This window comes from Drosophila santomea, chromosome 2R (assembly GCF_016746245.2).
Source record: "Drosophila santomea strain STO CAGO 1482 chromosome 2R, Prin_Dsan_1.1, whole genome shotgun sequence".
Taxonomy (NCBI): Eukaryota; Metazoa; Arthropoda; class Insecta; order Diptera; family Drosophilidae; genus Drosophila; species Drosophila santomea.
In genome coordinates, this window is record NC_053017.2 from 5,392,386 (window position 1) to 5,418,728 (window position 26,343).

Here is a 26,343-nt window from a genome sequence, read left to right on the forward strand (position 1 = left end):
TGAAAATGATGACAAAATATAATAGTGTTTGAAAAGTTTCCATGCCGATTACACACGTACTTAGTTTATATTAATATATTTATACACCCACGTCGACTAGAGGGTAGCAATTTCGACGAATTTTTGTTGATTCATGATTAGATGTTGTTCTTGGAATCAGCCACCATGGAATAATAAAACGAAATTGGAGGTGGAGCCATTAAGTTAAGTTTGAGGAAAAATTTTTTATGATGATGAACTGATGAACTGTTTGCCTCCTCTTTGTCTTTGTCTCCCCTTTGACGCCCATTTAATTCAGTTTCTTCTAGGCAATTTTTTGTTGCGTTTCAACTTTATTAAGATAGAAATCAATTTGGTGCCTTGGCTTGACTGTTCCGCATATTTGCACGGTCTCGAGTCTGTCAAGATGGCCTGGATTCCCTTTCCAACTGAAGGCCCCTGGATGCCGCTTGTCTAATTCAGGAAATTGCCACAAAACACGCCACAAGGCGAAGGCGCAAAAAGTGTCAACTAGTTGACCTCATCTCTGAAGCCAGCTGCATCCCAAACCGGCAGGAAAATGGAGGAAAAACCGTTGCAGACATCAAAATGACGTGACTGGGCGAAATGGGACGGGGAGGATGTGGGAATTCCTGGTGGCTTAGGATCGGTGCAAATGAAGTTGCCAAAGCTGCTCCTGGGTATCCGCTTCTGATTCTGTCCTGGGATTGTCTCTTACCATGGGGCAATTACGATGCGACGGAGAGTCTGTGTTCGGGTCATCATGGGGCTTCATAAACTCCCACTTTTTTCCTTCGGTTTCGGTTTTCCGGAGGCTATGTGCAGTCGACAGATAAACAAGTTGGTACCACTGCGCGTGGCGTGCGGAAGGGATTCCCCTTTTTCTCCGCCTCTGTCCTGTCATTTCGAAGCTCTACGCTCATTTTCGCCTTTCCCAGCGATTTTACTTCGTCGTCGCTGAGCTAGTTGCTTTTTTCGGGTCGTATTTGCTACCCTTGAAGGCGGTTTTGTATTTCTGATAGGTAGTTTTGTATGTTACAGGATTTGACTGTACATTTACAAAATACAAAGTTCAATATACTGAATATTTTCCCATATACTTCTACTTATAGGGATTTCTAAAATGCTGAAAATTTGGCTCGACAACACTTAAAATATGTTCTGTAGTTCTGTAATAGCAAAGTTAGTTTTTGAAAATTTATAATTTTAGTTGTAAATGACAAAAATAGTCTTCTTTCTTCTTAAAAATGGGCATAATTTCCAAAAAATTTTAAATGTTTCATTAAAATACTATATATAAGACAATAAAAGACTAGGTACTTAAATTCCCAACTAAAATCCCTTAATCTATTCCTTTGCCGATTTTTCCTTTTTAGCTAAAGGAAAGAAAAGACCCCAATTGCTGGGTAAAGTACGTGCATCCCGGTTTGTTTAGGTGTATTAGTGAGTGTGTGTAGCTCGTATCCGTGTTTATCCGTTCCGTTTGTGTGTGTTTGTATGCGTATTCTGTCTTGCGGTTCGACAAGCGTAAGACATTTTCAATTACAGTTGCCAGCATGACCGCTAACCAGCCTCCATCTCGCCCTCTCCACTCACATCCTCCCCTTTTTTGCCTAGTTTTTCCGACATTTCCCAAATCAAGTTGCGTGCCAGTGTGTGTGTATGTGTGCGAGTATCTTGTGGATGCTTGTCAGGCCACGAAATGCGTCAATTAGGCGAAATTGCAATGTAGGAAAGTGCAAGAACTGCAACGCCTTTTCCACTTTCCCCCATTTTTTTACCCATTGCTTTATTGTTGTTTTGAACAAAAAGTATTCATATAAATTCTCGTTGTTCTTTGTTTTTGTGTTGGTTTGCAGGCCGAGAAGAACTTTTATGAGTGTTAATTTGTGTTGTCAACAAAGTTAACATGCGACGAAATGTCGGACTCTTCTTGGCTCCATTCCATTTACTGCTTCTAGCTGTTTTTTATCCACCTCGACCATGGAAAATTGTGTATCCCAATGACACACTACTATGCCGGAAAAACAAAGAGGTCGCTAAAGTGGAGGCGGAGAGATTTGCTAAGTACAAGGAGTTATTGGAGTTTTCCATTCCTGCCACTCCTGCCCTTTTTTCCATCCATCTTGGAATTTATGGGTTGGCAATGCGAAGATATGTCACAGGAATAACAACAAAAAGAAGCAGAGAGTACACATACTCGTATGTATGAATGATTTTGCCTTTATCAAATATTTTCTTAAATAACTGCACGCTCCATTCGATTGATTGGAAATCAATCAGATAATAGCACAGAACATTCTCAAATTCCTTATCACAATGGGGTCTTTACACTTTTGAACTTACGGAGATACTCAGCAACGAGCACTTAAGGCTCTTGCCGATATCTCTGAAACTCTCAATATCTTTCCCGACTTCCCTCCTAGGTCAAGTATCAACACCCGTAATGTTCAAGTGCAATTAAGATGCAACTTTATGCGTCACTAATCTCCGGTAGAAACCAGCTGTCAAGGGTGTCCGACGAAGGGGGGTTTTCAAGGGGTTTCTGGGACTGAGAAAGTGGATGAGTGGTGGTGAAGATGACCGCGAGACCCCACTGAGAAGCCTGTCAATCAAGGAGCCACAGTTGCAGTGCCCGTTTCGGTGCCAAGCACTTGACTCTGACCCAAGTCGAAAAAACACTCTGAGCCATAAATCAATTAAAATTGATTCCACCAAAAAAAGGAATATCTGCTGCCCCAAGCTCTCCCTTTCTTTACCCTATCCCTGTATTTTCTCAAGCTGACAAAAGACAGCGCAAAAAATATGTATTTTACCCGTAATGAATGAAGTAGCTGGAAATGATCCGAGCTGAAGTTTTTGCTACTTAGGGATCGCAGTTGATGCCCCCAAATCCGAGTGTGTGTGTGCGTGTGCGTGTGTATCTGGGTGTGCAGTGTATCTTATCTGCAACAGACAGCGAGGCAGTCAAACGGAGCATAAAAGACGGAGACTTGAGAACGGCGAACCGAGAAGTGCGGAGAAGTTGAGCGAAGAAGACGCAGTCTAAATCAGAAGCAGAGTCAGGGTCGCAACTGCATTTGAGTCCACTGACAAAAAATGTAGCAAGTAGCAGCATGGGAACTCATGCGCTTGATTTGCATTAATTAGAAACATATATTGTGTTGGAAATTTTTTGCCTTTTAGTAAAATAATTCGCCCGCTGTTCTTTCAAAGGCATATATTATATAATCTTATTTATCATTATTATGAAGATTTAAGCCAAATACTCTTAGCTGAGTGGAGCCCACTCAACAGTCTATTCCTCCACCACCGCGTATTTAAATATTGACAGCTATTGGCCAATTGCCCCGACTCAGAAGCACTCTGCCAAGTGTCCATAATTCCGCTTGGTACTTTTGGCTCATAAATAAAGTTTCTGCTTCTGCTCGCTATTTTGTTGTGGCAGCATCTGTGTGGCAAGGCAATGTCCATAAAGAGGGGACTGTGCACACTGCAGTGGATATCTCGATTTGGCTGTGGACACACACATTCCTCATTCGCTCCTGCTTTGGCCATTTCCATAAATATTTCATTTAGCCCAACCGCCACCAAGCTGCACGTTTTTCCGGCTTTTCCTCTTGATTTTTGTAGCCTATCGCTAGTTGGGCATCTTCCAAGCTCAGACAGCCTGTCCCCCATTTTCATCCTGTTCCGTGGAATGCATCGGGGCAACAATTTCCCCCTCTGAGTCCTAGGAGGAATCCTGCCCGGGATGCTATTCCAATTGTTGCAGCTTGTTGCGCACTTGCAACTTGTCATACATTGGCATAAAATAAGAGAAAAATTCTTTTGTGACATTTTCATAGAGCATCAGACTGTGAGATAATTCGGAATTCAGTGAATTTGCAATGCGCATTGACATTCAACGGGAATTCTATTGAGATTTTCAGGGGTTTAAGCAATTCAACGAAAAAACATAAGCTTATATATAAACTTATTTGCATAATCATTGAATTCATTCTGTGCGAATTAAATTGAGCGACGAATATACTAAATAATTTTAAACTTTAATGTACAACTTTTTGGAGCTAACTTAAAATCAACGTCATCATACGTCGTGGGTCAACAAATAATTGTATTTAGTTCATAGACCACAACTGGAGCGCTGGTTACCACATTGAGTCGTGGGCTTCAGCCGCAAGATGCGGTGACTCTTGACTTTGGCGGCCTTATCAATGGGCAATTGGCCGCCCAACAATAGACGGGTTAATTAGAAAGTGCCACGCCCACCGAAGTCAATTACCAGGCAATTGCTTTGGAGAAAGAGAGAGAAGTACCTGCTAATTGAAAACTATTTATAATGAGTAAGCTAGGATTAATGCTGCCTTAGTAAGGCGTAAATGGGGGCCATCGGGTGGATGTATTATGTTGCTGGGACTTGAATCCCTAATGTCATTGGATCTGCCAGCCAATTGTTGTTGAGAGTTGCTGGCTGAGGACATGACAGGATAATGGCCGCATTTAGCATACATTAAAACACTAATTTCCATGAAACGAAGCAAAAACGTAGTATATTCCTCCTCTTTGCTGCTGCTGCTGTTGCTGCTGCTGCTGCACAGGCGGTGCCTTTTAATAGAGCCACACTAATTACATGCCGTTAGAGTGAATGCCCAGCCAAGTGCCGAGGAGTCTCTAGCCCCCAGGAGTCCCCCTTTCACCTCCCCTGGCGGCCCTGTGTGCGTGGGATTCGCCGCTTTGCCGCGGGACAGGAGATGGATCCGGGGGATTCGGGGGATCCGTGCAACAGCAACAGCAGCAAAGTCAAATTTTGTAATTAAAGCAGCGGAATTTATGAAACGTAACATTTTGCATTTTGGCGTGCACCATGGCAAAACACACACCGACATCCGCAAGAACCTATATATACTATACTATACACATCAGCACACACACATAGATACCAGCACAGACACACTGACAACCTAAGGACACTTAGTCAGCTTATAAACGAAAATAAAACCAAATAATTTAAAATAATAATTCGACTGATCAGAAAATGGGACACTCCTTGCAATTCCTTAAGTAGAGTAAAGGGTATCTACTAGTCCGGGTTTTCTCTTGTTTGAATGGCGTTACCAAGCAATTTTGTTTTTCCTCTCAAAGCTTTTTTTCATGGCAGTTAATTTTGTAGCAGCGAGACCAATGGAAATGCTTAAATTTTAATTTCGGCTTTTACCTTAGTTTTTTTGACAGCTTAGACTCTCGCACACGTGGTGAGGGAAAGGAAAAACTCTTCAAGTTTTATGGCCACACAAGCGGCGGCAATCGAGCCGATTCAGCTGGATATACATATATATGTATGTACATATATATTATATATCTACAGTGTACCACTACTTGGCGTTGGTCATTTTTCGAGGGGTAAAGCAAGGGGGCAATATATAAAATTTATTAGCTGAAATTATGATTATTTCGTTTGCCCTTTGCTGCGTGTACTTTTAATATCCACTTCGGTCTTCCTCGCTTTTCCTTCCGCCGACTTTTCCTTCTCCTGCATTTTAATGGCGTTCTTCTGCTGCTTCTTCGTCTTCGTCTTCTTCTTACGCTGTCAGCTGCATCAATTTTCCAGCTTCGCCAGAAAAAAATTATAGGTGGAGAGCTCGTTAAGCTCGCCTTTAATTTTTACTTAAGACCATAATTTCTGCTCAGCATTTTTTGTTTTATGTGTGTGGCCCGCCATTTGCGTGCGTTTAATTGTGGCTGAGGGGGCGGTCATCCACCACCTGCAGCCACCCAACGCCCATGCCACGCCTTTTTGGTCATTAGGCATGGCCGAATTGCTTGTGGCTAGGAGGACGAGCTCTGCATTCTAATTGATTTGGCTTAGAACGACTCGGCATGCATACTCTTCTCTGTGGATTGCCCCTAAAATAAAATGAATGAAATATAACCGTGGAATGCGAAAAGGATTAAATTTTGATGTTTACCAAATTAAAAATATCATTGACATAAATAAAACTACCCCATAAACTAGTTGCTATCAAAAGCCTAAGGCATTTAACGCAAAATTTAGTTTAGTTTAGAAGCCACATTTCTACCCGTATGTTTATCAAGAGTTATTGTTAGAAAATTAATTATGAACCAAAAACTGAAAACAAATATAAATATTAATAGTTCGTGCTTTCACCTATATTCCATAATACTTTATCCGCCGAATTCCACGTCCAGCCTGAAAGTATGCCATTAAATCGAATGCATTACACAGTGCCATAATAAATTGAATGATGTGTAGAAAACCAGGTCCTGTGTGCCCTTAGAAATTATCCTGCCTAATTCTGTTTCTAATACCATTACCTGGCCGCCCCCAGAAACGCGCTCGTAAATTCTATAAAAGGAGACAAATGACCCATTAAGCGCAAAACTTGTGCACTTTCATTGCGAAAGGATGAAGGCGAGGGCTAGGGGTAAAATACAGATGAAGGGGCTGGTCTCGATGGAGGCAAGAAATGCAAAAATGGAGGGAAAATTATTGCCCCGCAGCCAAAGACAACAAACTCTTGATTTTTATACCTGCAGCAGCCGCAACAAAAATATTAGTGGTGGGAAGAGAGAAGAGGGAAGTTTGCGAAAGAGATGGGGCGAGAAGAATAGAGCTGGCTCATAAAACGGCGAGATATGAAACGGCGAGAAAAAGGCGCCATGCTGTGTTCGTCTATTTTTCACTTGGTCGGTGCTCTGCAAAAAAATGGAAGCTGCTAGCTTCGCCCAGAGGTGTGGTGGTGGGAGGGGTTAAAAGCGGGTTAGAGGGGTTTGTTTTAGGATTTGTTGTGCTTATGAAAGCATTAAACTTTCCTCATTTAAGGGCTGCGCACTTGAGTTGCCTTTTTTACTGCAATTTCGCTCTTCAGCTGCCTTCAATTTTACCTCCCACGAACAATTTTCCAGCCCCTTTCACCCCTTTCCCGCCCCTTTGACGACGTCGTCTGGTTATGTCGCACAGCTCGCAGCGCTTCTTGAAACTGACAAGTTGTTTTGCATTCGCCTCAGTCAGTTATTGTCTCTAGAAGGAGAGTGGGGTATATTGGTTAATCCTATTAACTTTTGTGGAATTCATTACAAATAATTGAAGCCTAACTTAGTTTTGACGGAGGCAGCAATACCTTTTATTTGATAATTTCTTTAATTAGGAAATCTTAAAATTGAGAAGGAAAACTCTTTTTTCCATGAAAATATTGATATATTAATAAATGAATGTTAAGAATACATTCTATTTTTCTCTTTTAAAAAACTATTTTTTATTAATGATTGATGTTTGGATATACATATTTCGTTTTCCACAATACTTTCGCAGTTAACAGAAGTATGAAAAATTCGCAAATTTTTGATTAAATGTTGTCAAGGGTATCATTCAGCCCAAGTGCCTTGAATATCCCACGATGGTATTACTTTTCTTAACCCGATAAGCGTGTGGCGACAATAAGGCAGCCAGATCCTTGTCTATCCCTTCGTTTGTTTTTACGAGAGTGTGTGTGAAAAAATATTATGCAATTTCAACATTTTACGCACTTGAACATTTTCATGCCGCCCTGCAGCGTTTTGAGCTTCCAGTTCGCTTTTCTTTTGCCTTTTCCTTTATATTTCCCATTTTCCTTTTCTAGCCTTCCCACTTCACCGTGCTCTCTTTCAGACTCTTGATGAGCTGATGTTACTTCACACACACACACGCAAACACACACGGAGACACCGACACATGCATTGGGTAAATTGTTAGAAAAGTATTTGAGACACTGTCGCCCTTGTGTTTAGGATATCAAGTGGGCGTGGCAGAGCTCAGAGTGCGATTCTCCTGAGGGATTTGCAGTGTCTGTTTGTCCCCATCTTTTGTGCGCTCCGCTGTAATGTAAGGGCAAACAAATGTGGCACGCCCCCAAACTACTCACCGCCAACCCCGTCCCAGTCTGTTGAACTTTGACTCGTCGCGAGCTGTCAGCTTTCATTTGAATGCCACAGTTGCAACCTAAACCGCTTAGACTTCTCTCACGGAGAACAGGATCAGCAAAAAGGAGCCTTAAGTAAGGAACGAAGGGTCTCAAAGTGAAGCAACAGCAGAATGCACTAAATAAGGGATTCGAAGACGGAAGGGAAAAATAATCCAGGAAAGGAGTTAAGATCTGGGAAGCCCCGGGCCAACGTGCAGTCGACTTAAACGCATTTCGATGTTTACCCCCTTGGCACAGTGACTGCTAAAAGTTTGCCTTAGTAATAATTCACGCACAAACAACAGCAACAGCACCAGTGAGACAACAACGAGCATTTTTATAGTTACAACATATTTAGCCCGAGGCGAGACGTTCATATTTACTTCTGTGCAAAAGCAGCGCCAACAATAATAATCATAAAGTAAAGAACAAGAAGGACAAAAAGTATGAAATAAAACTAACGACGTTACACGGAGAAATATAATAACAAATAGAAATTTGTTTAATATAATTTCCTAATGGCTGCGAAACTATTTCTTTCCAATTGGGGCCAAATCGATTTAAAAATATTTCTATGAATTGATAGAAATGGAAAATTTGTAAAATATATATTTATGTAAGTCATCCAAATGAAACATTAATGTTTAAATTTCCCGGTTTTTTCGAGTGCATGGAGGCTTTCCGCTCAGCGACTCCCACGTTAGGAGGTGAAAAGGTTGTAGGCAAAGGGAAATAATAATAACAAAAGGCAAACAGAGCGAGCGAAAGAGAACGAACTGCCGAGTCTCGTGTGGCGCCTCATGTGGGAATTTTCATACGGCGCGTAGCAATTTCACACATTTACATAGTAAAACACACACTGCACCTCTCTCCATTTCCCAAGGAAAAGTGCCGTCGCATAGCGGAAGTGAAAGAAGTTGTCGCTCCTCCAGAAGCAAAAAAAAAACGGGGCGAGACGGAGGAGAAATGCGCAAATTATATTTCGTTGTAAGGCAAAGCAAACAAAAGTGGTGAGGGGTTAAAAAACGGAAAGAGGGACATGCGTGTGCTGCTATTACAGCAAAGCAAAAAAAAATGGGGAAAAATTCTGGCATATAAATAAAATATCGTAATGTGGGACAGGCACCATGGGAGTGGAGTATAAATTATGCATTAAAAACCCACAAAACCCAAATGGATAATTGAAATTGCTCTGAGACGGCAATAATAAAATTTAATAATATATATTTAAGCTGCACAAAATAGATCCAGATTAAACAAAATAAAAGCCGATATCTATCTAATCACAAAGATATGTTTGGTGTTAATTAATTAGTTGGTTTACACACAAATTGAATTCAAATGGAATAATAAATTTAAGCATGGCGAACGGAGTTTTGAACGAAAACCAAATTACGTCTAAGTTTTATTGTTAACAACAATAATAAAATAGAAAAAAACTAAAAATAGTCAAATTTCCAATAAATTGTAATGGCAAGTGCTCGCTTGGTATTCTATGTCTGAATGTAGAATAAATAAACACCCATTTCGACACATCGATTTTTTAAACTTCCCATTTAAACTAGGCATTTTCAGTTAAAGATTAACAAATAACAATTGCATCAATTGCTAACAATTAGATGCATACATAATTCAAAGGTTAATTAAAATGCCACCAATGAACAGTAATGCGAGCTAAGCACAAAAAAACATTTATTTTTAACTATAATATTGCTCATGTACATAAATTTCTTCTCATTTGATGTGCCAAATAAAATGTTAGCGAATATTTGAGCGGGACAAATGCCCATAAATTATGTTGTGTGACATTCCTCTCCCTTTTATTTGCATTCGACGTTTGTTGCGTTTTACGTTAGAATATTTTCCACGTTGCGCTGCCCACAAAAGTAGGCAACAATTTTTGTTACGCCTGTAACCGCAGTTTACGGTTGGGGGCGGACCGGAAAAGGGGGTGGCGTATCAGCGGGACTCCTGCTGTGCACAAATGCCATAAACGCTCACAAAACACACCCACACAAGCACACAGAAAGTAGACTGATGGGCAGGCGGCCTACATGACGTATGAGTGACTTTTATGTTTTAATTGTGGGCCCAAAATGGTGGGCGAATGTCGACTGCCACACAGCTGCGACAGCTGGAAGCCTTGAGACACTCTCTAATTGGCAGAGAAAAGGCTTTCTCCCACCTCACATAATCCTTCCCCTGATGCTTATTAAAAATTTGCATAATTTATGATATTTTTGCAGTAACATTTGATAAACTTGAATACCCACAAGCGGAACTACTGACGATTAATGATAAATGAGGGTAGTTTTGAACAAACAAAAACGAACTCAAATTTGCATACGATTTTATGATAATATTATTTCATAATTAAAATTAAATCGCATGTTTAAGAGTGAAGAAGAAAGTTATAATTACCAACTATGCGCAGAAAAAATATTTAACAGCAAACAAAAAGGGGACGCAGCAAAGCGACAGTGAGAAATAACGGTTGAGCTACCGTTCACAATTCATTTTTTGTCCCGCAGCACGGATTCTCAGTCATAGGCCAAAGGGCTTTCGGCCATGTCCAACACACTGCCACCCACACAGACCCACACAAAACCACTCAGCGCCCACTCACACATACAGACAGTGAAATTAATTAAATAAGAAAAAAGGTAAACCGAGAAGTTAAATATAAAACAGGAAAAGACAAACCCAGAACAAAGCAAAAAAGAAATGGGGAGAAGAGAGCAGTAAAGTGAAACTTGAAATTGAATAAAGCCAGCCCACAGCATGGGTGGCAAGGAGCAGGTGGAAAATGGGACCAAAGACAAAGACAAGACGACTGCAATATAAAGCCGAGACAAGCTTAAAGCGAAGAGGTCTGGGGAAATAAGTTATACAATGTGAATCTTTTGATACCCTTTAACTGGATTTGCTGTGTCAATCAAAACCTGTTTCGTATTTTGCAGCATACCATCATATCATATAATTTTCCATTTACTAACAATAAAGGTTTTTATTCTATGTGCATATTGAAAGCCCCACAGTGGAATCTAATAGTATTCACCCACAGCCAAAAGCCCAAAAAGAAGATTACTTTCCCAAGAATGGAATGGATGGATGGGCCCCGAAGTCGTATAATTTTCAATGCACACGGCAAATTTTCAGCCAAAGAACTCAGGGGAGCAATGTCACTCAGCCTGTTTCCTCCCTTTTCCCATACCCAGCGTACTTAGCCACATATACATATATGTATTTCCCACTGCAGTTTCTTGATGACAGCAATCGGGGGTATTGGATGAAAGCCAAGTAGAGACGGAGGCGTCCACATGATTAAGGTTTCACAATTTATGTAATACAATTAGTCAGGAGGTGAGTAACTGTCATTTCAAGAGGACAAAGTGAGTCGGCGGTCTGGAGCTCAGGGTTGGGTTGCGGTAATCGTAGACTTTTGGTGCCGCATTTTCCTTAATGTCCGACAGTCTCTTCCCTTAAGGGCTTTCCTTTTCATTACTTTTGAACTGCTGATGCAAATTGTGGTGGTGTTTGGGATAGGGGCGGTGCAATTAGGTGTGACCTTTGTGCTTTATGACATTGGGTGTGTTTTAAGCACAGTTTGTGCTTTAACTCTACGTTTTTTCTCTGAAAAAATTCAATTTATACCTGTTTGAACACAATAAATAGTTGTAAAACACAAAACAGGATTTCCCTTTGAACATTTTTCTAACGCCTTTAAAATTAAGTAGGATTTTTACAAAGAGGAAAAGAGTACACACCGTTTTAAAAAATATAATTATTCTATAATTCTATAATTTAATAATAAACAAAGTTTGCATAGGATTAATAAATATTAAATTCCATTTGCGCAACTGCAAAAATATGTTTCTTCCTTTAAGCGTTTATAGTTGTTTTGATAATTCTATTAATATTTTTTTTATCTGATCACTTATTTGTGTTTATATATCATTGTTAGGCAAAAAAAACATTTGTGTTTTTGTTGGGGAACTTATATACAAGTCCTTGTTCAACAGGCAGAAATTTCTCCACTTCTTTTTCCGCGCAGCCTTCTTTTTTCGCCCACGCTTTTTCCTACCCTGCTTTTGTAGCCTTTTTGAACCATTTAAACATAGACCAATGCAATCTGTTGTCAACATTTTTTCCCACTTTTCTCGATTTCTGTTTTTTCTATTTGTGCGTGCTTTTGTTTGTTGGCCATATCACAAAACCGCAAAAAGGCAGAAAACTTTTTTGGCCAGCAGTTGTTTATAAGGGGCAAGGGGCTGAGACACGGTCGGGGAAAACTGTTGGCAACAAACTTCAACAACTCAATGCACTCAATCAATGCACACAAACAGCAACAGTCGCCGCCTTTTGTGGCACAAGCACTCGACTCTTTCGCACAGATACTCTCACCAGCACGCACACACATAAAGCACTCATCAGCTGAAAATAAAAACAAATTTATAGTGCCACAGATAAAGTGGGCAGAAATGGAAAAATGGAATGGAGAGAAAGATTCTAAGGACGAAATGGAAAAATCAACAAGCGATTTTTCAAACAGCGACAAAGCAATCAGAATACAATCAAAAAGCAAGAGAGAGAGACTGAAATATACATACGTCTGTAGGCATACACTTTTATGCCTTGTAAACAGATTGATTTCAAAAATGATAATGGGCCCCAAAAGCCGACAAAAGCCCACAGCCAAGCAATCGCAGGGCTGTGAATCGAGGGGGCTCGGAAATCGGGGACTTGGGCAGCATTCCAACATTCACAGACCATTTGGCGGCTTAAGGTTCGCTGTCGGGTTATCGCTTAATCGCATCGCTTGCCAGCCACCGACATCGTGCACTGCAAGAAATTTGAACTAACTAAATTTAGCATTCTTCGTTATTGAAAACTAAATTAAGCATTTTTCCCGCTTAAGAATAATTCTCACACAATATTTTAAGCTTTTCAAACTGAACTTAACATCGTATGTCAAAATATATATAATGTTTTACATATTTCTTGATATCTGCAGAAAAATAATAATTAAAATATATTTGAAATATTATGTAAATACTTTGCAAAATTGTTAAACCGAATTAGTTACTTCAAACTGCTCTTGCATGACTTTTATTCGCTCACTGTAGCCATTGCTTGTTGTTGCTGTGACTCCTGCTACTGTTGCCTTTGTTCTCTGTTTTGGTATCGGTTTCTTGTCTGTGGCTCTTTCACAAATCCTCCTTTTGGTAAAACCCCCTCCTTCGCCGGTTGTGTCCTTTTGTGGCTCCCCTTATAATCATTTTTCAATAAACAAACAATTTCATGGGCGGCTTGTCTTTTGGCAAATCGGATCTAAGCCTCAATAAGCAGCCAGCGACAAGACGCACTTCCTCGATGTCCCCGCCTTCGATTTCCCGAATCCTGATGGCTATCTGAGGGCCTTGAGGTTACCGCAAATGCCCTGCCCTTACACTGAGCAACAGGAATTCAAGTCCCATCTAGTTCAATTAGTGAATTGAGTCTAGTGAACAACAAAGTTCAAATCGATATTAAGACGATAGTACCGTAAGTTGTAAATAAATTACGATTAAATATTATGTTCGCTAGTTACCTTGTATTACTTGTATTAGGTGTTTTGAATTGAGCACTTTCTACCGAAATTTTTTTCACATAAAGTTGGACAGTGTTCGACCAATTTCGAACTGCCAGATAGGCGATTCCTATAGATTAATAATTGTTGCTCTTTTTCGGTTTTCTCCTTTAATTCCACTCTCCACTGAAATAAGATACGACATTTTTGTGCATTTTAGTGAGGGAGCAGGCGATATCCTGATAAATGTCAAGTCAAACAAATGGCTTAAGCAGGATCCGGAGAGTAATTACTCGAAGTAGCGAAAAAAAAGTGGAATGAAGGGATAACTACGGCCATCCATTGTATGTGTGTGATTCCAGCTCCGATTGTTTGTATGTTTGAGTGGAGGAGCGGGATAAAAAATGCAGCAATTTTCCTGGTTTCGGGCTGCTGCCCTCCACACTCATACTCCCTTGGTTTCTCACTTGACTCTGCAACGAATTGCTAAATTTTAACTGAAACATTTATCCACCAAAGCACTAAATTATTCCTGTCCCTATAGAGAAATGGGGTGAGCTCAGTGACTCCACGGCTGCTTCGTTGTATTTGTATTCATGTGGCAAATCGGGGACATTATCGTCAGCATCGTCATCGTCATCAGCATCAGTATCATCAGCTCCAACAGCTGCAGTTCGTGCCAAAAGTCGTAAGAACAACAAAAAATGCCAGTGAAGCAAACGAAAGTCAAAAGCTGCAATAAGTCTGTTTCCCCTTTTCTCGGTTTTCTTTTTTAGATTGCTGCATACCCTCATTATAACAGATATAATCCTACAACCAAAAAGAAATGATAATAACAAATTATAATTGAACTGTTGTTTTTAGTCTTTTATTCGCTGTTCTTTTTTAATTAAATTCAAAACTAAAAGGCTTGTTAAGCTAAGTTACATAATTAGGAATTTATAAAGTTATCAATATCTTATCCATAATAACACAGACAAAACAAAGTAATTTTTTAGCGATTCAGATTTAGCGAGCGATTACTGTAATTCCCTATGGCTTGACTTGGAGCCCGTCATTAATAAGCGCGAATTATAAATTCCTTTTTTCGCAGTCACTGCGGTTTCCTTAATGATGGAGAATAGCGGTTGGTAGTGGGAAATCGCATTTCCAGACAGCTTCATTTTCCGGCAAGAGGGTGGGAAACTGGGGGCTGTGCATTGGCTACGCATATTCGTTTCATTTGCTTCTCGTTTGTCGTTATTCGGTTTCGTCCTGTTCTTTGGCTTTTCCCTCCTGTTTTTGTGCCAACGTAAGCGCTTTTAATTTTCAGCTTGCATGCACAAAAGTATGCAATATGTTTTTGCTGACCCCCTTTTAACTCCGCCCCCTCACTGCACCACTGCTCCACTGCACTTATGCATGCATGACATGGACGGTGGGCGAAAGGGGGTGGCACTGGGGCTATGCCGGGCTAGAGCTCGACAATAGCTTACATAAATTTTAAGCTCCATTAGCAAAATGTTTCAGTTTCAGCCCAGAGGCGACGTGTGCAACTCTGCCCCCTCGCTCCACACCTTTATACCCCTCTCCCTCGGCCACCCTCTTGCTGTTTGAACGCCCAAAGTTCAAGTGCAGCAAAAGTTTCGGGTGTTGTATTATGCGAATTGCATATTACATAGAGTTGCAACCATTTTTGTTGGACAATTTCAAGTGAAAACTTTTGGCTCAGCTTAAGCCCCAGAGCTCATTTGTATATAAATTAAAGGGAGTTGGGGTGGCAAAAAAGATGGTTATCATGAGTTTGAGCCAACTACTTATAAGTCCCTGGAACAGATTTGAAGGCAGCACACCACACCAAATGCTCAACCTTTGAGGGCCTGCAAAAAATCCCACTAATTGCAAATAAATTAACTCAGCTAAGCTAATGGGCAGGCTTAATCATTCTCTCCGCAGAGAGAAAACCACGAAAATAAACAATTAAATTGGCCAAAGGAAAGGCAAAGGAACGCCAACGGACAGCCGACCAGCTGATGGCGGCATAAAAATCAATTCCAGCCAACTGAAGCGGCCAAATGAGTTGCGGAAACTATAACTTACCAAGGCCAACACCGAAGCACATCGTAAACTTGGGGGATACAGGGCCCCTGATACCCTCCCCCGCGCCCTTTGAGCCGCACAATGAATACAAATTGCTCGGTAAATAAACAAACATCTCAATAAGGAGCAAATTACTGACGCCAGTCAGCGAAAATAACACAGCAACAGCAGCAACAAAAGGAAAACAGTGGAGCAAACAAACTTCAGCAACTGAGCAACTGAGAAGGATAGATGGAAAATTCGGTGATGGTGATGGTGGTTGGAGAGGGAGAAGGGGAGGTTTAGGGAGAGGAGCCCCAAAATAAACACAGCCAAAGGAAGGAAAAACCAGCTCACACACACACATGTATAAATATAATCGCTTCAGCGGAAGGGAAGCTAAAATGGCATACAGAAAGAGGAATGTGCAATGCATGACAATAGCAACAATTTGGTTACTGAGCCTCTGGCTGCAGTGAAAGAAAAGGTTGTAGAAAACACTACTCTTAGTTGCATTACCATTAATAGGTATTATGCATTAAATGCTCACATGTTGACAGATTCTTGGATACTTATCTAATCTAATCTAAACTCATTCTTAGAGTTTTTGCAGTGTATTGAAGTGCGATTGTGTGTGTTGCTAATGAATATAATGGCGTTACTCAAATGACGCCCCTACTGGCCGTTTCAGTTGTTGTACCCCTTGTTGATTCAGTTGCTTCTACTCATTCAGTTGCCATTGGCATTGATGTGTGGGAAAATTGCTTAGCACCAACACATTCGCACACAGACTCGTCCTTACTGTCTGTGTGTGGATGGGTAAAGCAAATAATGAGCGTAAATCATGGTTTATCGATAAATATGGACAAAGGCACGGATATATAGCTTGTCCATGTGCTGGGTTTATTGGGATTCACGGAGGATGATGCCCATAAAAGTATGATAGGGAACGGGCATACCGATACCCAAAAAATATAAATGGCATAGAAAACTTAAGATTGTATTTCTCGTAGAAAGCAAATAGTGAGTAAAAAGCTTGGCTTAGATAAAGAAATACAAAAGGTAGTACAACGGAAAATTAATATGCATAACACGAAAAATGAAAACGAAAAATGTAAATGCAAATGAGAAATTGAGAAATAAGAAAAACGGTTGTCTTAGCGAAAATTTTATTATAATTAAACAAATCAACACACCCTAGTAAATGGAATCCAGTGCCAATTAGGGTTACTGTGGTTCTGCCCTTCGATGAACTGCAAAAATCGCAGGCCAGCAAAATTGCACACAAATTTAAAAGCCACCCCTCCTCCCAAATTATGGATACAGAATGGCACGCCCCTTTTCTTTTATTCCCTGGCCCTAATCAAGTCCAGGCCGTATTCTTATCTTATTGTCTCAGCAATTTAATATTTATGCAGCCGAGGGGCAGGGGGAGTACAAGGTGGAATGGGGGCCCTACAGTCACGGTCCAGTTTAACCTCCATTTGCACCGAGGCCCTGCGGAATCCCAATCCCACTTCCGGGTCCAGTTGCCCAGTCCCCTTCCCTAATCATCATTTCGCCTTGTTTTCTTTTCATTTTCCATACAATTTTCCGCTCAGCCGTTCTTCCCCCAGTCGCACCCTGTTTTTGATGTTGCCCCGGGGAGGGCTGAAGTAATTGTTGCGCTGCCTGGCACGCCCCCAAGCCAGTTGCCGCCCCTCGGCTTGGCACATTAAAGTCAGGCGAAACGGGAATCGCGAATATTTGCTTGGCCCCAGAAACAGATAGCTTGGCTTACTCAGAATCTGAGCTGGTCAAAATGTTTGTGCTGTTAAAATGGCTGGTTTCCTTTCAACTCTTTCTCAATTCAGTTTGGCTCAGCTAGCTTAGATCATCATCATTGTCGCTATGGCAGAGCTTCTACTGTGCTATTTTTCAATCCCAGGGAATGCATAGCCTGCAACGGGTTTTTATTAAATTCCGCAATCGAATTGCAGGCATCGCCCCTTATCCCCGAACGCCCTATCCTGGCCAGATCCTTATGAACTTTTACAGAGCCATTATATGCAAATGATGGGAGCGGAGAAAGCAAATATTGCTACCTCGGGCACTGGCCACAGTGGGCAAGCCGAAGGAGTCGTGCAGGACCATGCACACGCACTGCCATTGTTTGTCCTGGCCGGCAGGATGAGAATGCGGATGAGGATGCTCAGTAGTCCCGAGTCCCGAGTCCCGAGTCATGTGCAGACATTTACATAGGCAAACAGCTTCGGCTGGCGGCCTTGTTCATCTACTGGTATCCTGGCATGCTGGCGTTCTGGCATCGTTGGTGTCCTGGCACGAACTACTAATAAACCAAAGAGCAGCAACAACAATGGCGTTGGCAGCGGATATTAAGCCTGAACCGGCCCCGAGGTCCCAAAAAACGAGAGGTATCCTGCAGGCAAGGAGATAGGAAGCGGGGAGACCAGAAAAGCCTGGGAAAAGCAGACAAATATGAGGAAAAAGCGGCTCGACCTTAGAAAAAGGCCAACTCCCTAACGAGGCTAACTTTTTGCCAAAGATTAAAGATGTCCGGCAATAGTGTAACGATACGGATACAGGGACCTGCCCCAAGCAGTGGAGCTCCCCGCCCACCACGCAAAAATTCAGGACCTACGACACCGATGACAGCTTAAACAAGCACCGCCAGGGGGCGCTGCAGCAACAGATGAGCTTTGGACATTTTTGAGAGCATTCCCACAGGCGAAACGGAATCGAAGATGATTTGTCGCCTATTAACATCCACACTGTGCACAGTGGGCAGGATCGTTTATTTCGGTAAATAAGATAAGATAAGAAGCAGATAAAGAAGCATTTGATAAACAGTGTACACTAAAATAGTAATTAACTTATTTACGATTTAGTTATCTCTTGCATTGATTCCTTTACTGGACTAGATTCTTAAACGTTAATATCGATCTTTCACCTTACTCCCAGAACCATTTACCGAGCAGACTGAAACCGTTTCCCACCAAAGTTTCAACTTGTTAGGAACTAAGCACGCGTGGCATCCTATAATATTGGGAAAGGATTCATGTGAGAGGAGGCAGAGCCGCATGTATTTTCGTGTCATATGTGAAAAAGTTTTCCCTTCTTCCTATTCCCCATTTGGCTTTCGCATTCTCTCTTAGTTACATCGTATTCGAATATTTCTGGGTATTTTTGTGTCCTTTGCAAATTTAATCACTTAACCCCAATGAAGTATGAAAGGAAACTTTTGTCGCCCACAGAAAAAGTTGACAGAAGAAAAGGCAGCAGCAGCAAAAGTGAACGAAAATCACTTTTCCCCAAGCCAATGCACAGTTAAAAATGTTATATTTAGCGACTTACGGGGAATTCACAATCTTCATGCAGTGCCATGAAGTTACTTCAACATTTTTAATTGCCATTCAATATATTTAATACCTTATATAACAAGGAAATATTGAACATATCTTGCAAAATTCTATTTGTGGGTTGGATATTTTTTGAAAGTGTGAGTGAACGGGAAATTGATTTTTGACTTGGCAAAGGTCGCAGCCTGAGCATATTAATTTCACTCAAACCCGAACTTCAACTCCGGCAAGAACCAAAGGATGCGAGAACTGCTATTGTGTGCCCTGTTGACATTCTGCACGTGATGTGTGTGTATGGGTGTGTCTTTGTGAGCGTATATTAAGTGTGTTGGTGAGCGTGTCAAGGCGCCCAAATGACAAAGTTACTGAAATTACCTAAAAGCGAAACTTTTGCTGAAACTGCTGCCGCCTCTATTGATGCATCAGCTGTTCGCATGCTCCTTCTGATGGTTACAGTAGTACCTCGTAGTATACTAAGACTTACCACAAGTTGATATTATCCGAAATATCATTACATTTCTAAGGAGGGAATATGTGGTCTTGACTAAACGAATAGGATTTTATTTCAAAGCCTCTTAGAAAACTACCAATGAATGGTAATTAATTTTTAGTTCTACCTTAAACAATCTACAAAAAAGCATTTAATTTTTTGTTTACATTTCAAAAATTAATACGCTTTATGGTATTTATTTTTTCTAAGGGCATGACTGTAGTACATTTTTGGCAATGCCACTGCTTTTGTGCACAGTTCCATTTGCTGTTTGATTCTTAAGCAGAATTAATGAGAGTAGAGTACGGAGGTGGGGAGCTTGTAACCTAAATTCCCTGGAAAATCAAATAAAAAGTTTTTCTGTTTATTCTGCGCTTCTGTATTTATTTTACCTTTTCCTCATGCGCATTTTTCTTTGTTTTGGATGCTGGCCAGCTAGTGCGCCAAAGGAGTTTATTTCTCATAGAGGACATGCTGCTTGCGTAGAGAATCTCTACTGAAAACTTCACCCGTGCAGTCTCATTAATGTCCTTTGGTCCTGCATTCATTTCTCCTTCGGGTTGCCGCTCTTTTTCCTCCAAGCTGAATGTCATTTGTTGCAACTTTTCCTGCAAATTGTGGCAAAGTACTTGCTGCAAGTGGCTGCTTTAAGTACTCGGTATTCTCACACTTGTGGGTGTTTGTATGTGCATTTCCATGGTTACATGTACATATTTTCTATATATAGCCGTACATACTCGACTTTGAATATCCTGACAGTTTCGCCACTTATGTTCATTGGCAAACTTGTTTGTTTGGTTTTCTTCTTTAATGGAAGCCAATTTATGTTAGATGCTTTTAGATGAACATTAACATTATAATAATAATTATATTACCAAACTGAAACGTAAACCATTAACATATTAAATGATATACCATATTAATATTTGTATAGTTTTTTTAACTTAACTTATTTATCTTCTTTTCCGTTTCTGGAATGGATGCAATTCTTTGCTTTATTGAAGATGATATTTGTAGATTGACCTTTTACCTTTCCTTTTCCTATTTGGCACTTTAATCCTATTTCTTGCACTCTAATTCAATCAGATTGAATAGCTTATCCATAAGTTAATTGAAAATCAGTGCAAAACTTGTTGTCAAAGTGTCTCTCATCATATTTTATCTCGAAAAGTGCTTATATTCTCGACTGGACATGACGTTGCACTCAACTCAAGGCAACACATCTAAAGCGACAACAATTGCCAGTCCTAGCCATGGATATAGATAAAGAAAAGGATATAGATACAGATACAGATACATTGAGATTGATATGGACAAGTGAGGGTCTTCGCTTTCCCTCGCCTGTGTGGACAATAATATCCTCTCACATTTTATTACACTTGTAATGTGCAACGATTGGAGAGAAGGGAAGGGAAAACTGTGGGCTGGAAAAGTCTGCCTCGGGTGCTGTAATAATGTCCGACCCGCCAAAGAGAGTGGGTGGGCGTGAGTGTGTACATGTCTCATACATTCCTACACTATGTATCTCTGCCCCACCCACAGTGAGTGAGTGAGTGAGAGTGTATCATTGTCAATATTGACAATAAACAAGTTTGCCATAAAATGCTACAAGACCCGAAATAAGTCGTCGGGCGATGTGGAAAAAGCCACAGTGAGCCCCAGAAGTATTACGCCCCGCCCAACTTTATATGAATGAATGTACCTCAATCATGCAGCCCTAGCAAAAACATCAATTCCTGTCAACTCATTGACTTATTAATATGTATAATATAATTTACAGCACATAACCACTCTCGTACAAAGCACTTTAACAAATTGAACGAAAAAAGAGTTTCCGATAAAATGGGTAAAATGTTTTTTATAAATTATATAAAGTATACATTATGCACCAAAGGGTTCGGGGGAAGTCCATCGGTCATTTTGCTGGTCAGCTGACACGGGCTCCAGTGAAAACAAACTTTGGTAATTAATTAAAAATTTCCAGCTACATAAATCAATCAAGCGTCCATCGTTTGCATCCCACCGTCAATTAAAGTCTTTGAGCACCTGAAAAAACTTATTGAAAAGCTTCACTTATACCGATTTGTTCAAAAATCCATTAAGTTTTTCACAGATGTACTCTTGCAGAAGGCATTTCATTGAGATACGCTCTCTTAGGAGGCATTTAATTAGGAATATGTGATAAAAAAAATCACTATCAATTGAAATATGTCATTAAGTATACATATGTTTTCGATAAGCATCCTTTCTGATTCATATTTTAAACCATATTTAACATATACCTTACTCGTGCCAATATACCCGGAACCTCGTTCCAATACTTGGTTGAATTCCGCCTTAATTCGTTTACTCTTCTTTCTTTCATTCATTTTAACGCAGATTTCCACGTTGCTGGGCTGAGACTGACCGAGGTTCGCATTCCGATGTACGTGATTAAGGGTACCGCGGCGCAGCTGGAATGCCTGTACGATCTGGATGGCGAGGCCCTCTACTCCGTGAAATGGTACAAGGATGGCAACGAGTTCTACCGCTATGTGCCGAGGGACATGCCTCCTGCCCAAACGTTCCTGCTGCCTGGTGTTAACGTCGATGTGAGTACCGCGTATACGAGTATATCCTATTATTACTGGGGAAGCGAACTAAACAAAGTTTCTGTTTCTGTTGCTGTTGATGCTGGTGTTGATGTTGGTGTTGGTGTTGGTGTCCTACTAAAACTAAACATTACAAACAGCGTTGCATACTTTTGTGGTAGCTGCCGAAAGAACAATGCAATGGATTGCAATGCAGTGGGCCAGCTTTTCTCCTTTCTCTCTTTGCAAAAGTTCTGTTTCCTCACATGGACAAAAAGACTAGTAACATAAATTCAAAATAATCAATTAACACGGGGCTATTTTTAATATTTACATTTTTTTTTTGTTTTCAGTACGTATTGATATTCTTGAAAAATCACATTATTCCCCTCTTCTTTAACTTTATTTTCTGCTTTTATTAAAACTTTTTCCCGTGTACACCGCATCTATTTTTTGCGCATTGGTTGGGAAATGTTTGTGCTGTGGCAAAGGTGATTTGGTGAGAGGAAAGTATAGGAGTCCTTGTCTCAGTAGACAATGCGGAGTCTTCAGTGCGAAAACTGTGAGGGAAGAAATAAAGGACAAAAGCAGTTCTACACTTAGCTTTTGGTTTGAATACCAAGGAAGGAAACTGGTCTAGAAATAAAAACAGGAAAAGAGAAAATTTATAAATATATTTACAAAACAAGAAATACCATAAACCTTTTTAAACTAATTTCGTAATTAGAGTAGACAGCTCTAAAAAACAGAATTTTCTATGTACCGAATAAAACGAAACTAAAATGACAGAAATGTTTTAGAAACTGCCGTAAGCTTAGTTATTTAAGATTATTGTGCATAACACCCGATAGAAGCTTAAAAACTTTTCAATGCCAAAACTTCACCTTTAGTTATCTGCGTATTATGCTGTACTTTATGCTGTCAAACTCGCACACTAAAAACATATAACATATATCAGAGGTACATGCAATTCTCGAAATATAACGAAGTTTTAGTTTACTATGCCCTGAATATTCTTCGTCCAAGGCATTACGAATTCTACTTCACTGGAACTTTGTGAAGCGCTTGAAGCCAAGTTAAGAGCTTTGGAAGCAGATACAGATAGCTTGTCAAACATATGCCAAGTTAGATAAAACATTCGCAGATCGAACTGTTTAATCGACCGCAAAAATAGAATGAGTGTAGGGCACTTCTTCAGGCGTTGCTCCATTATTTTAGCTACTAAAACTTTGGCACGTAACAATGCACTAGACGTTAGCCCACAGAGGCCCCCAAGCCCCCTGGAAAAGCGGAGAAGGGAGTGCTGTGGGGGAAATGGGATGAAGGGGTGCAGGGGTTGGAAAAGCGAGTTTCAGATAAGCACGTGAGCAGACAATCGCAGTCAGTTGATGGTTACATTCGACATGCCACGCTCGCTTTTCCTTGCCATAGGATTTCACATTTTCCCGCATTTTCCTCTAGTTGGCCACCGAAAAAGTGAAATCTGCTTTCCCATGCATGCATCCCTCTACCCCTCAGTTCGACCCTGTCGCTCGTTAAGTGCAATAAATATTTCAAGTTGCGCTTTTGCGTTTGCTGCCGGTAGAGGGCGTGGTCGAGGGAGTGTCCATAAAGCGCGTTGCCCTCGCCGCAGAAAATTCCACACTCGGCGATCCACGCTACCCATTACCACTAAACGATTTCCGCTCGCCACTACAGTGGGATTCGAGGAATATTGCGGTAGATGTGCGGTTGGATACCAAACCACATTTGTTGATGTTTTGGGGGGAACGAAGTAAAGATGTAATGAGTGACATTAATTTTAATTCTAGCGTGACTTATGTTTAAAGAATAACACCCGTTTCAGGACTTTAAGGTTTACACTACTAATTAAGTGAGACCCTCGTATTCCCCTATCACCTTTTAATAGGCACATCATTTCAAGCACTCAATTTACCAGCGCACCCCACTGTGCGCTGTTCTTTTCGCCGCTCGGCGGTAAACTTTTTGATGTTGCGGAGGGAAGGAGTACGATGGGACTCAGAGAAGATGCCAGTTAGCGATAACCAATTGAAGCGGGTGTGTGTGCTCCAGCTCCATTTGCTGGATATTGTTTTAGCATAATCGATTTGAGTGACTGCGGCGGGAAGATATACGTATGTACGTGTGCGCAGGGGGTCTTCTGCTGCTGTTTTAGCTTGTTTTATTGCAGTTGGCCAATAGTTGGCTGTTACTCCGGCCAAGTTAGGACTTAGACGTGCGGTTTACCTGGGCTCAACTCTCTGGCATATCCGTGTGTTTGTGTGGTAAACTATAAATTAGGTTAAAACAACACGGTGAAGGAGGAGGGTAAGGGCCGGCAAAGAATGCGCAATAAAAGATAACAAAGTGCACTTTTCTGCTTGGCCAGATAAACAACACGCAGCTGATCTTCTTATCCCACACCAAAAGCCTCTTTTACATTTAGACCCGGATTTAATGGCTTTAAGTTCAAGTGAAATATTTGCCTAACCCTTTTTCGGTCTGACATTAAGCGCTGACCCTTCGAGGGGTCCTATATTCTAGGGTGCAGGACGCGCTTGGACATCTCGGACATTTAAAAGGCATTTACGGAAAAAAACAAGAAGGGCAAGAAAAAAGAAGGCCAGCTTGAAAACAAGCGAAGCTGCGGCAATTTTCAAAAGCAATTACGTTACATTAATGTCCAAAGTGGCTGCAGGAGCCCCTGCCCCTCGACAAGCCCCCTTCTCCAACGCCTCTGGCTGATGGTATTGAAACTGCCAATGACAACGCCAAGAGCTACATTGAAAAGGGGGTTTGTCCGGGGCAGCTGCAACTTTTTCCCACTTTTCGTTACATTAATTTTAACCAGCCATCTCCTGCGTCCCCATCATTCAACAATTTCTCTCCATTCAACAAAGTCGTTCCTTCTACCCTATTTCTAGGTACCCTTTGTTTTATTTTACTTAGACGATATTTTGTAATATTACTTTACAAATTTGTTTGTACCAAAAACTTTTTATTAAGAGCAACGCTGAAAAATCTATAAATATATTATATATTTTTTTATTTAATAAAATATTATTTAAGATATACCGTTTGTATGATCCCAAACATTTGTTTGTCCTAAGCAGTATGATAGGTTGTAAATATTTATCAATCCTGCAGATTGCTGTGAAAAGAGCATGCAATATTTGCCAAAAAAAAAACTGCCCCATCTGATATTTTCCCAACTTCTGACCGTTATTTTCTGCTCTCGTTTTTAATTGCAGTTGCACAACTCGAGCGACGCGATTGTTACGCTGCGCAACGTCAATCTGCAGTCGGCGGGCCGCTTCCGGTGCGAAGTTTCTGGCGAGGCACCCTCCTTCCAAACGGTCACCGAGCACGGCGACATGATTGTTGCATGTAAGTAGCATATATATAGTAGCCAGTTCCTTTCAGTTTGTTCCTTCCACCCAGCGTAGTGAAGTACATATATATGGCTGGCTGGGGGTCGGGCGAAAACTTATAACTCTAATTAGAAATTGCGGGTATTTGGCGCTGACTGCTGGTGGCCCAGATGCTGTGGCTAAAACTGTGAAACCGGGGTCCTGTCGGTGGGTAGCTGACGCTGACTTTGACTTTTGCTCTTGGAACTTGTCACAGGATGGCAGTATTAACCCTATATGAGCACAATTCGGTTCGAAGCTCATGAACTGCGGGGTGGCTTGAGTTTTTCATGAGTATTATATAAAGTGCTCATAACCTATTGAATTCATTAGTGTACATCAAGCAACATTCGACTCCTAGTTGAATTTGAATAATATATTAACTGCAAAAATTACTCTAAGGCTAATGCAGGAAAAGAAAACTAATTAAAAAGCTTTCAGAAATTAAAAGAAAAATTTTATTCATAAAATTCAACTCAACAAACGGAATGAAATGAGCCATTGCTAAAAACTTTGCGCATTACCCAGCACTCTAGCCACCAGATCTCTGCAAAAAGTTTTCCTTTAGGCAAGGAATCTAATCAGGTAAACACACTCACCCCATTAATCGTCACCCAACTGTCTCAAGCTTGGCCTTGGCCTCGGTCATTTACTTACCTCCCAAACTAAATTGGTAACTCCAGCTGATTCCAGCAGCCTGGCTCGGCCCAATCAGCTTTATTCAATCGGAATTGTGTTTACTTAGTCAAAAGCATTTGCAGTGCATTTGACAGGCTTCATTTGATTTCATGCTTCTAATGCCAAATAAGCTTACTGAACTTCGTCCGGAGTCCCACTTTCACCCCGGGCAAAACTTGCCAAAGCTTAACGGTTTAACTCAATTTTGGAGGTTGTCTGTCTCTGGCTCCCGTGGCTCTTGTCTTGGC

General features: G+C 40.8%; 1 protein-coding gene across 2 annotated transcripts in view; it reads left to right on the forward strand.

Moving 5' to 3' along the window:
- LOC120446081 overlaps positions 1 to 26,343 on the forward strand; it is a 71,923-nt gene that overhangs the window by 40,625 nt on the left and 4,955 nt on the right. For both annotated transcript variants that reach the window (XM_039626863.2, XM_039626864.2), the window contains exons 3-4: positions 21,817 to 22,028; positions 25,259 to 25,394. In XM_039626863.2, the coding sequence (XP_039482797.1) occupies positions 21,817 to 22,028; positions 25,259 to 25,394 (348 nt within the window). The remainder of the gene's footprint in view (positions 1 to 21,816; positions 22,029 to 25,258; positions 25,395 to 26,343) is intronic.